Source organism: Martes martes (assembly GCF_963455335.1).
Source record: "Martes martes genome assembly, chromosome: 15".
NCBI lineage: Eukaryota > Metazoa > Chordata > Mammalia > Carnivora > Mustelidae > Martes > Martes martes.
The window spans coordinates 38,582,496-38,595,263 of NC_137903.1; the positions used below are offsets into that span (position 1 = coordinate 38,582,496).

The 12,768-nt window shown below is 51.5% G+C and overlaps 1 protein-coding gene across 3 annotated transcripts in view; it reads left to right on the forward strand.

Annotated features, from left to right (window-relative positions):
* CNIH3 (cornichon family AMPA receptor auxiliary protein 3) overlaps positions 1–12,768 on the forward strand; it is a gene marked incomplete at both ends in the record, with an annotated part of 90,222 nt that overhangs the window by 45,872 nt on the left and 31,582 nt on the right. For 2 of the 3 annotated variants that reach the window (XM_080824812.1, XM_080824811.1), the window contains 2 exons: positions 2,074–2,142; positions 5,874–5,921. In XM_080824812.1, coding sequence (XP_080680938.1) covers positions 2,074–2,142; positions 5,874–5,921 — 117 coding nt within the window. The remainder of the gene's footprint in view (positions 1–2,073; positions 2,143–5,873; positions 5,922–12,768) is intronic. The other variant, XM_080824810.1, reaches the window with a different exon arrangement.

Sequence of the window (12,768 nt, forward strand, 5' to 3'; positions counted from 1 at the left end):
TGTAAAAACAAAAAAGCTAATGCTATCAGGTTGCATTAACAGAGACATAGGTTACAGAACAGAGGAGGTGATATGTTTGCTTTCTGTGCTAAGCTGACCTCATCTTGAATGTGGTACTTACTTTTGACAGTCGCATTTTAGTATGGACATTTCCAACCCATAACGCCAGCAGAGGGCAACCAGGATGATGAGACAGCTTAGTGCCAGTTTATAGAAAGGTTGGAGAGAGTTAGCTTAAAGAACAAAGATTTGCCAAGTTCAGGATAGCTGACAATACTTAAGGGGATTCCTTGTGCTGGAGTGATTTGACTTATCCTATATGTCTCCAAAGCAGTGTTATATAACAGAACTTCCTGTGATGATGGAAATATTTTGTGTCTGTACCCTTTAGTAGCTACCAAACAGATGTGGTTTTTGAGCAAATAAAATGTGGAAGCTGAATATTTTAATTGACCTAGTTAAAATTAAAATTTAAGTGGCTTAATGTGGCTACCTTCTTGGATGGTAAGGCATTAGAAGGAAAATTAAAGAGTAGACCAGGAGTTGGCAAGTTTTTCCTGTAAAGGGCAAGAAAGTAACTATTTTGGGCTTTGTTGAGCATATAGTGTCTGTTGCAACAACTGGACTGTCCCATTGTAGTGGGAAAATACACACGGTGTAGCAAATAATGAATGCATCTGTGTTCTAATGAAACTTTGTTTATGGCAACTGAAATTTGAATATAACTTTTACATGTCACAAAATATTCTTCTTTTGATTTTTTTCAACGACTTGACAGGCATAAAGACCATTCTTAGCTCCCAGGTTGGACAAAAATGGGTGTCAGGCTGGATTTGGCTTTGTAGTTTGCTGACTCAGGCTTAGGATGTGGGCGGGAGCTTCAGGGAGTCCTATATAAGTTCGAGAAAGGGAGACAGTATTAATTAGAGGGAGCCAGGAACGGCCTGAGCCCCCTCAGTGAGAGGTGTGTTCTTGTCACTAACGGTTCAAGGACAGGGGTAAGGCAGAAATACATCTACTTACTACAGGTTATACTAGAATTTCCCCCGAATTCTGGAGGAGTTTTGAAATCAGGATGACATGTGATTGCTTTAAAATTATACCTGCTTTGTGCTGGGAACCAGGTTGTTTCCTCCACTCGGTACTTACTCTGAGCCCTGTGTTGGTGAGACAAGAGACACCTGTCCTCCATGCCGGTGCTCTCTGGTGAGCTGTGAGTCCAGAATGAAGTGGAGGACCCACGTCCAGCGACCCGTCTGTGAAGACGGGACTGCTCAGGGCTGATTGTCCAGCCCGTGGACTGCTGGAGGTCGGGTCCTCTCCATTAACGTCAACCCTGCTTTCTTGACTTTTCCTTCTCCCTCTGTCCCGCCTTCTGTCTGTCTCACTTCCAGTCAGCATCTCTGCCAAAATAAACATAAATAGAAAATAAACAGCTTCTTCATGCAAGGAGAGAAGTGGAAAGCGCCAGCTTGAAGTTTGAATTTCTTGTGCCTTTATCCACACCTGCACCTGCCATCACCGTAATGGAGTTTGCTCCATGTCTTTGTAAAGCCCCGGAAGCCTGGGAAGCCTTGGGGCTTCACAACCATCGAAATAAATACCTTTAGCATGCAACGTTGTGTAAGTTTAAGTATACAATGTATCGATTTGATACGGGAATGTTGCGGAAAGGTTCCCATTGTAGGATTAGCTACCCCTCTGTCCTGACCCATAGTTATCACTTAAGAGCTCCTCTCTTGGCCAGTTTAAGGTTTAGAGTACAGTGTTGTGTGTATGCGCTAGGCTGCATTAGGTCTGTGGGACTTCCTTGTCTCCTCATGGCAGGCGCGTGCCCTTGAACAGTATCTTGCCCTTTCCCTATTTCGGGGAAGGGCATATGAAGAAGACCGAGGAGGACCATCAGCCCCAGGTATCCATCACCAGCTTTGACGGCAACCACCTCCTGGCCATTCTTAGGTCACTGGTACCTTCCTCCTGCCTCCTATATCATTTTGAAGCAAATCTACAGAGAGACGTGGTGCACTGATTCACCTTTGCACTAACTTCTTGGTTCTGCGCGTTCCATTTCAGATCATTGCCTTCGATGAATTAAGGACGGATTTTAAGAGCCCCATAGACCAGTGTAACCCCGTTCACGCGGTAAGTAGCAGGTGTCAGCGGGGTGTGGGGTGGTGTCCAGGCGGGTTGCCAGGGCCCATGGAGGAGGGATTGTTCTGATGGGGGGAGTGGATAAAGTGCCTCCACTCCTGACTCAGGGCCGTCGGGGACCCCTCTCATTCCTGAGGTCTACCAGGTCCCGACATAGCATCTTGCAAAGTGAAATATTTTGATCCCAGGAAGCCAGGTGGGAAAGGTCTGCTGTGCTCTGACGGTCGAGTCTTCAAGGCCTCATGCTGGTGTTTCTGGTTATTCATCTTGAATAAGGAGAGAGGCTCCATGTCAGCCAGCCTGCTGGCAGGGTATGGGACCCTTAATGGCTATCTGCCTGCTGCGCTTGGCCAGGTCTCTCAGAGGGAGACACACAGAGTGAGTGGACATACAGAGCCCCTGGGCCCATGTCCATACCCACCGCTCCTCTCGAGAGGCTCTGTGAGCCTGAGGTCAGCTTGCCTCCCACCGGGGAATCTGATGCTGTCTGGTCCTTGGCCCCAAGCTCAGCACGCGCTGATCTGACCATTCCATCTGGCTGCTGTCCCCGTGTGCCCTGGAGTGCACGGGGAAAGCAGCCTTGGCAGGAATAGGAGGAGGACCCTACTTCCAATGAATGAGCCAGGGACTGGAGGTCTGCCTGTCCCCAGAGCCCGTGTTCTTACCACCTGCCTCCTCAACGTTGTTTCTTTCAAACATTTGATTTTCTAATGCCTGATTTTATAAACCTTGGTTATCGGATTCTTTAGTTCTGTGAAATAGAGCCAAAGCCTTTCAAAGTCGATGGTGTGAAGCTGAAATTTGTGGCAAGTTGCAAGAATCCCTAAGATGCACTTGAAAACTTCTTAGGCTTCGTGACACGTATTTGGCATTAAAATCCATTTTGTTTCCATCTGCCGGTCTCCCTATCACCCACTGTGATGACTTGGCAGCACCAGGCCTGAAGGGTAACCCGCTCCCCTGGTCTCATTTCTTCCTGGATGTTTAGTGTTTGGCACCAGTGTCACACACCTGGCCCGTTGGTCCCCTCCAGGTATCCCGAGCTGCTCTAGTCTGAGGGAGCCTCCTTTCCCTCCTCCTAGCCGGGCGGGTTCAGAGAAGCTCACCAAATACACCCAGGGCTTTCTTGAATGAGCCCAGGCACACACTAGCACAGACACGTGTCCTCTGCTCCATTCTGTCCTGCCAATTCAGCCCAGGCGATCAGAGAAACCAGAGATGGCTTTGCGGAGCTTCGTCCCTCCGGCCATGGCAAGTTCTGTCATTCCGACGGAGTGGAGAATATGGGACTGACACGCATGCCTCTGGGGAAGGTCAGTGCGGGAACGAAGCCTACACACAGTAGGCGCTCGGCCTGCACACAGTACGTGCTCACAGTAGGGAGAATGCACACTGCAGCGTGAGGTGTAGCATGAAGCCTGGGTCTCAGCTCTTCACTCTTATCACGAAAGCCACACTTCTAAGTGGGTAATGACTTAATCAAGGAGCCTGGACCCTGCCAGCCATGGACAGACCGAAGTCTCCCTGGGAAAGGACTCTTCTCCAAGATTTCTAAAAAAATCCATTAAAACCCTCCATGGAAGAGTAGCAGACGTATTTTCTTGGTTCTTACGATTTCATCCCCAGCAGGAAGTTAAGTGCCTTGGATGCCTCATTAACTCATGTGCAAGGTCTTTTGGGCTCCGTAGAGCCCCCGAATCTGCATCTCCGTCTCAGGTGGCTTGGAGAAGCTACCGCACCGGTTGGTGACCCCGCTTTAGGTGGACTTAGCTTACAAACAGTTGCTCTACAAGCGAGCCCCAGGCCCACTGGCTCTCTGGGTTGGAGACCACCTAGACCTCCAAATCTTGTCAGGCCGTCGGGGTGGACACCCTTCCAGGAATTGAAAGGGAGGAGGACAGCCTTGTTTTACTCCTAGCTTCTCATTCAGCCCTTCCCCTACCTTTACCAGCGGACCCTTTAGTATCCCTATCAAGTAAAGCGAGCCACCAGACGACTCGCCTGCGGGGAAGGAGTTGGTGCATTCCCTATCCATGCCTGGCCCCTCATACCTTTCCCCTTACTCTCCCTGTAGGCGGCCTCAGTGCCCAGTGGTGTGTGGGGTTTGTGTATGCACATGTGTGTGGACACACACGGGGTTTGTTGCAGAGGACATGGTCTGTCTTCCTAGCCATGGGGACACTAATTTGTCCTGATGTGGGCTCTTTTCTCAGGGCTTAACGGATGCACAGGAATCACGGTATGATTCAATTAGGGAAGCTCAAGTGGCCCAGCCACCTGTCTTCTTCAGATCCGTGAGCAAGTTCATTAGCATCAAGTTCATGGTCACCAAATTGCATTGTAATGAAGCATTGGCAGATGCCGCAGCTGTGCTCAGAGGGGCTTTGGAAAACAAGAAAGTCACTGCAGGAAAGGGGCAGAGGAATGCAGTGTGTGTGTGACGTGACCATCACCTCCTGCCTGGCCGCGGGCACCTGTTCTCAGCCCTGAGCCAGGCTCTGAGGATGGACTTCGATGTCTCGAAACATCTTAGCCTGGGGGCACTGTTGGTGTCTAATTCAGTGGGATGATTCCTTCCTATAAATGCCCTCACTGTAGAAAAATAGACTCAATGGCAGAGAACTTCCCTTACCTTAGACTCTAATCAGGGGCTCATGTGCTCTGGAGAAAGTGGGCGGTCTTCCCGGGGGGGCTCACTCAGCCTCGAGGGCGTCCCGAGGTCTTTGTTGTCTTCTAACTGGAAGTTTGTACCTTTGACCCTCTCCATCCAGTGCTCTCTCCCCTGCTCCCTGTCTCTCATAACCACACACCTGATCTCCTTTTCCATGAGTTTGCTTTGTTGTTGTTTTGTTTTGTTTTTAGATTCCATGTAGAAGCGAGATCATAGGGTACTTGTCTTTCTCGGGCTTATTTCGCTGAGTGAACCCTCAGGGTCCATCCTCGTTGTTGGCAATGGCAGGATTGCTTTCTTTTCATGGCTGAGTAATATTCCTGTTTGCGTACCGTGAGTGTGAGAGTCTACTGTAATGTAGTACGCTACGGTGTGTATTTATGTATACATACACAACATTTTCCTTGCCCATTCGTGCATCCAGGGGCGCTCAAGCCATTATAAATGTTGCTGCCACGAACACAAAGGTGCAGATACCTTTTCCAGACGGTGACTTCATTTCCTCCAGGGAGGCATCTGGAAGTAGAACTGCTGGATGACATAGTCGTTCAGTTTTTTAACTCTCTGAGGAACCTCCCGAATGTTTTCGTAGCGGCCGCCCCAATTTCCACTCCCAGCAACAGCACATGAGGGTCCCCTGTCCTCCACGTCCTCGGCGGCACCTGTTGTCTCTTGTTGCATGGGTAACAGCCATTCTGACAAGCGTGAAGTGACCGCTCACTGCGGTTTTGATCTGCATTTCCCTGATCGTCAGTGACCACCACCTTTTCACGTACCTGCGGCTAGCTGTATGTCTTCTTTGGAAAAATACCTGTTCAGATCCTCTGCACACTTTCATTTGGATTATTTGTGTTTTTTTTGTTGTTGTTGTTTGTTTGTTTGCTATTGAGTGCTATGAGCAAAAACTCTGGTTAGGAGCTGCTGGGTGGGAGCAGGCAGGCCTCGGGGGGGGTTCCGCCTCCTCTCCCAGGGGCTGACTGTGGGGGCTGCTCACATTCCTTCAGCAGAGCATCTAACCTCCCCTCTTCTTTTTTCCTGTGCACCCCGATAGAGGGAACGGCTGAGGAACATCGAGCGCATCTGCTTCCTCCTGAGAAAGGTCAGTGTGGGAGCTCCACTCCTGGGGGTGGATGGTCCCATGGGCATGGCTGGTCACGCAGCGGAAGGGGCAAGTGAGGCTCAGTGCCTGCCCTGGTGGTGTCTCCCCCAAAAGGCAAATGTCAGGGAAGGGGGCGGAGGGGAGCAAGGGAGCCTTATGTTGGCTGGAAACCTCCAGAGATAAAAGGAGCTCATTAGAAGGGTGCCATCAATCAAAGTGACAGGCAGTGCTAGATATTTGCAGGTGCCCTCTGGTTGGACTTAGAGATTCTTTCCTTTCACGTGATGATGGATGGCATTTCCAGCTCAGGTTCCCTCTCAGCCTTTGTTCCTGGCTGGCACTGCGCTCAGGGAAGTTTTAAACTAGATGGTGGGTTTCCTTTGAGGTTTCAGCCTGCCACTCAGCTTTGTAGTCTGATGGACAGTGTCACTGGGAGTGTTTTACGACTGGGACGGGAAGTGTTGTCGAAGGGGGAGCCAAGCACTGGGAGAGTTGTTGTGCATGGATGGGTGGTCAGTCACAGTGGCCCTAAGTGTGTCCGGGAAGCCTGCGTGCACATGCACAGTCACATGTGCACGCACGGTCACGTGTACATGCATGGTCACGTGTGCACGTGTGCACGTGCAACTCACACTTGGTTTTTAGCATGCCTCTGTGACATAACCAGGGAGGCCCTGCGGCAGAGCAACTGCCGCTCCCCAGTCAGGCCCGTGGCTGCTTTCCACGGCAAAGTGCAGGGAACAGCAGCTGGCAGGTCTAGGAAGCAGGGCCCATTGCCTGGAGCCAAAGGACATCCCCAGTCTCTGTCCAAAGCACATGGGACATGGGGAAGCCACCTGTCAACCCAGAGGCTTAGGTGAATAGGAGAGAAACAACTACCCCGCCAACATTAATGGAGGACAAAAACTGCGTGCTTTTGAATTTTTTTCTCTACTTCCATAATGGCACCTTTCATGGGAGGAGCGAGCTTGATGAAGCAGTTACTTATTTTCCCAGCTACTTACTTGTCCGTTCATGTTTTCCTGGACCCTCAGTGTGGTAGAGTTCCCCAGCTGGTGGGTGGCGGCAGGGAGGGGTGGTCAGATAAGGAAAATATATGTGAAAAATATTAGCAATCCAGAGTACAGGATGATGTAAGAAAACACATGACATTTGGTTTTAAGGGCAATTCATGAATTTGTCAGTTATTTCCCCCCGTTGTATCTTGGACACCAGTAACCCCTTTAGCTTCCAGTCTGAGCCCTAAGTGTCTGTCACGATTCCTCCCCTCCTTCTGTCCTGAATATGCCTCCCGCATTCTTCTGCAGGGTAATAATCCATACCCATCTCATGAGTCTGGCTCACCCTTCAGCACTGACTCTGGCTGAACTGTGGCAAGTGGCTGCCTCTGCCAGGCTCCTCCTTATAGCCCAAGGTCAAAGCCGAGGCCATGAAAGAACAGAGGCTGGGCAGGAATTAGCATTACCATTTGCAAATTTACATACAGTTTGCATAAGTTTCTATCAACAGTAGATGGAGGCATTTTGTTCCAGGAAACACACTCCAAGTACCTTTTTTTGTTTCTTGTCCTTTTCATGTGGTCCTTCCCTGCCATGCCATGGCCTCTGCTGCTCCGGTGAATGCAGATGCTGTTTCTCGTTAGCGGGAAACATCAGGGAGGAGGGCCCATGTAGACACATGAGGACAGGAAACACTGACTTCCAAGTTCTTAGGTATTACAGCTGTGCCCGATTGCGTGTCCTGTGCTGCTCGAGGACCGAGCCGGAAACATGTATATTTACTATATTTTACTACATTTACTACTTACATCAGATTTGTATTTTTAAAATCACATGTAACTCTTTATTGCATTTGCCATTGACCCGGCAGGTCCCTAACTGACAGCTTCTCCTGCCCTGTCCGCTCCTGCTGCCCTCCTTGGGGTCTTTGCGGTAACCTGACCCACGTCTGCTCCCTGCCAGCTCTGAGCCCTTCCACGGGAGAGGCGGTGGGGTACGCAGGTTTCTGCTGCAGCCGGAGGCTGCCCCTGCCCTTGATTATCCATCCAACCCTCGGTGCAACTCTAAATTGGGGGCGGTGAGAACAGAGCCCTCCCCGTGCACCTGCTCTGAGATTCAGCCAGAGGATACAGGTGTGTGCAGCTCTGAGCTGCCCCACGCCGTGTGTCACCTGACCCTCGGCGGCTGCCGGGAGTGCCCTGTGACACCCCTGGGTGCATGCCCAGTGCCAAGGCAGGTGAGGTGGCCCGTGGCCGGTGGCCTCCCCCCGCTGGAGCCCTTGCCGGGGATGTGGGGAGGGCCAGCGGGTCTGGTTAGCCCCGCCACCTTCTGGGAACTGTACCTTCCAAGAAATTTCTTGGAACTTGTCCCCCAAACACCCAGAATGTGATGTATCTCCGTGGCTGATTGTTGCTAAACCACCTCCTCAGCTTTCTCGGGAGAAAGGAAGGGATTTTCAAAGTGGATCCATTTTTAGCTCTCTAATTATCAGAAAATGTGTTCTCCGGGTAATTGTCTGAACTGTAGGATTCTCGCGTCAACGTACGCGTGGGACTCATTTTCCGTGGCAAGAGCCACTTCACATGCTGCTCTCCTGCTGGAGCTGGACTCGGGCTCCATGGGTTGTGGTGGAGGACAGCTTGGGAGTGGGACTCATCACAGGACCCTGGGGGGAGGACGCTGACCTGCCGGGGGGGCCCAAGCTGTGTCTCCAGCTTCAGGAAAGGGTTGGAGGGAAGGAGCTGATGTGGAGACCGAGGTTGGCAGGAGCGTGAGGGGCAGCGGGCTTCGTGAGCGGGACTCATCAGAGCCCGGACTTGGTTGTCCCTGGGGGCCCATGAAATGTCACCTTCCTTGGGCCAATTCAGACAATAGTCTGTGACGGTTTTGTATTGGCTGAGCCTGCCTGAGGGGGAAGGGACTCAGCGGCAGAATTTGGGATGTCCCTTCTGGCTTTGACACTTAGGTGTATCTCCAACTTGCCCCCTAAACTCCACAAGCGCATCTCCAACGACGCTGTGGGTTTCTGATATTTGTGGTTCTAAAAACTCCTGGTGGGTGGATAATTCTCCCCATCTCCATTGAGCAGTTGCCCTGGGACATGGAGGAGGAGGAGTGGATGGGGCTGGAGGCCTGGAGCGTCAAGTTCCCTGGGGTATAATCAGGCTGGTGGGAGGGGGCGGGTGTGCCAGGTTTTAATCTGGAAAGAACAGGGTGGTTTTAAGGCCACGTGTGTTACCGCTAGTGACCACCTGTGCCCCTCCCCTTTCATACTTACCTGAAACACACCTGCGGGGCCGGAGACAGTGGCGTGGGGTGAGGTACACCTGAACGCTGTGAATCCCAGGTCCCCTGCAGAAGTTCCATGATGAGGTCCTGCCAGCGGGGTTGGAGGAGGTGGGGAGCGGCTAGGACCTGCTTTCAGCACAAAGCCCGTTTGGCGAGTAGGAAGATCACACTGTTGTCCCCAATTCTTCCCCCTCCCCTGTGTCAGTGGGGTCATGTGCGTCTGCACGGGTCCCGTCCCTGAAGCTAGCTCTGCCTGTACCCATGACCTTCTCATGTGATTGCTCAGGTCCCCTCCCCCACACTCATGTTGGGCCAGCCATGTGTGCTGCTGTCTTCAGAGTCCTGGGTGTCCCTGCTGTCTTGAACTTCTGACACCACCAAGGCCAACCCACTGGTGCAAGGAGCCTGGGAGGCAGACCCCAGCGCACCTGGAGCTCAGAGCCACACCCATTGGATCCGGTGACCCCCCAGTCGACCTTTAGATGCACGAGCAAGTATGACTGATTATCACTGAATTTAGGAATGATTTGTTATGCAGCATTATTAAGGCCATGGCTCACTGACGCTGTAAGCATGTGCTACTTACATAAGGGGGAGATTCTTTTTTAAAAAAGTGATTGTGTCCTGTGCCTGTAGACATCAGCTGTTTGCTGACTCTACACATTTATAAATGGAAGGCTTCAAACTCTGCCCTCATTTCTTTGACCTCAGAGGAGGCTACTGAATGCATTAATGGACTGGAACCGAGAGAAAGACCCACGTCACTTGGGATCACAATGTTTGTCATGCATTAGCTACTTGGAAGAAGAGCGAAGACGGTCCATTTTCTCTAATCTCTGCCATAAGGGACTGACTTGATTTCCAGCCTTTTTGGTGGCTGGTGCGGTTCTTCCTGCGGGGTTCTGGAGGGAGTGGTGTATTTTATTTGAGAGACGTAATGCAGTGAAAAGGGGCACGCAAACTCAGTGACCGCAGACATGCCATCCTTGACTCAGAAATCTTCCAGATCTGAATTCTCTGTTGTCTGGAGGGTTTCTAAAGCGTGACGGGGTCTGAGAGCTGCTTACATTTCCTGAGTGACCACTGTCTGCCTTTAAAAGAACGAACTGGAGCCCCACTTGATAGACGAGAAGCTGGGGCATGGAGATGTTTACCTCCGGGGTCTCAAGCTTCCCAGGTCGGTGGAGCTGGGATCTGAAGACAGGTCTGATCAGAATCCACATTTTTAATCCCCAAATTGGGGAAATTGTTGGTTCTCTGAAACATGCACCTTGCGGACCTGAGCCCCGGTAACATCGCTCGGCTGTTTCAAGGGAAGATACAAGTTCCTGAAGCCACAGAGGGCTGAGGGGGCCCTGTCCTGGGCTGGCTTGTCGGGATGGGGCGTGGTGGAGTCCTTCAAGACTGTTTTCTATTTCTGTTTAACTTCTTGTTAGGTTAGTTCACCCCTAGAGGGAATGTTTGAAGAGAAGTAAAAATATCCTGGAACAACACTTGCAACCAGTTCAGAAACTGTGTCTCATGTATAATGTATTTCCAGTCACTTTCCGTGGCAAAGTCCTTGTTAGTCAGAGGGGAAGATGGAACATTTTACGTGCTGTGTGAACAGGGGTGCTGTCACGGAGGTGCTGAGCCCAAAGACAGGTGGCGGGGGCATCAGGAGCCCTGTCCTCGCTTCCCTCTGCCCCCGAGGCCAGAGCAGGACCTGCAGAGGACCCTGCAGCAACTCTGACTCCTTGGGCCCAAGGCTGGTTGGTCCTGTCTTTCCGGGTTCTTCATTATGATGATAATAGAGGATTAAGCCAGTTTCCATTTCTGGTGGGTCCATGGGTCACCCGGTTGGCTCCCCCCATGTTGGTCGGGCTTAAGGGGAGAAGGGGGTGTTCTGCTCCTGCCTGTCCTCCAGCAGGTGCCCAGGCACCTTCTTGTGGTGTCACAGAGAAGCTGGGAGAGGCTCGGAAACACTTCAAGATTCGGTTTGCATCAGATCTACCAGTGTCCTGTTGGCTGAAGCAAGTCACACGCCCAAGGCCAGGTTGTTGGTCTGAAAGTGGCTCGGCAGCCTCCCAGGTGTGAGCAGAGGGCGGCGAGGGCCTCAGGAGAAAGGCAGGCCGCTCCGGTGGGCAGGTGGCCGGTTTCACAAGCGAGGGGATGGACACATGGGGCTTGTCTTGGGAAGCCACGAGATGAGTAGATCTCTGCATCCACCCCCGAGTTTTAGAAGTTTATAAAGAGCCTTAATGGGGCTTAGTCCCATGGACAGTTCACATGGTCCCAGCAGCACATCTGTCTGAAGGCTATCCCGGGGGCGGCTCCTGGGAGCAGGGAAGGCGGCAGGACCCACGTTCCAAAGACAGGGGAAGGGTTAGCGAGCCCTAATCACCAGGGTCCACCTCACGGGTCAACCATGATCATGTCCTCTCGGGACCTTCCCTAACGCAGGGCAGGAGTGGGAGGGACTACGGACTTACAGGCAACGGTGTGGATAGAGTGAGGCTGTTCATTGGCACCATAATTGCACCATAATTCAATCTACCACATGTTTGTATGAAGGGGATTAAGATTCAGGGGTCTGGACAAGGAGACATCACGTGACTCCTGTTAGAAGAGCTTGCATCAAAAAGACACAGGATAACAAGTGTCGGCGAGGATATATGGAAAAGGGATCTCGAGTGCCCATTGGTGGGAATGCAAACTGGCTGCAGCCACTCTGGAAAACAGTATGGTGGAACCTCAAAAGTTAAAAATAGAAACGCCCTATAATCCAGCAATTCTGATTCAGGTTATCTACCTAAAGGAAGTGAAAACACTAAATCAGGGAGACATGTGCACCCCTGTGTTCGTCATGGCGTTATTTACAGTAGCCAAGTTGCAGAAACAACCCAAGCATCCATCAATGGATGGATGGATAAAGAAGATGTGGTGTGTAGACACCAATGTCTTGTTCATCCTCAGGACCCCGGATTTTAGCACAATGTGGGACCTGAGGCTGATGTTCGGTGTATGACCAGGAGATGAAATTCTAAACCTGGGACTGATCTTCGAGTTCATCTGCCCAGACCCCTCAATTTCAGATGGAGAAACTGAGACCTGAGGGCTTAGTGGTGAGATGACATCAGTGCCATATGTCTGGGCCGCTTGACTGGCATGGCCACGGTCCTTCTCTGAGAGTCCGAGGCCACCAAAGCTGGACAGGAGGGGACCCAGCTGTGAGCTCTCTGGGGCAGGGACCACATCTTGCTTGCTCACTAATGCCTCTGTGGGGCCCAGCTCAGGGCGCTGGGATGGGTAAATCCCTACCTTGTGCCGGTGGCTGTTCCACTGTGAGTAGCATTTCCTCCGCGTGAGTTCTGTCTTTCCCCCCAGGCTACACTCCCTCACCCACTTGACATCTGTTAGGCCTGGGAATGAGGCTGCCATGTTTATAGTCTGCAATTCCTGGCAAAAGTTGTGGAAAAGTTCTCGGTTATTTCAAAACTAGCCTTTCCCTTTCTCTGGTGCAAAGTGAGTGGTCTGTTCATGTAGATGCGGGAGACACGGGCAGTCTGACCGTCTGCAGG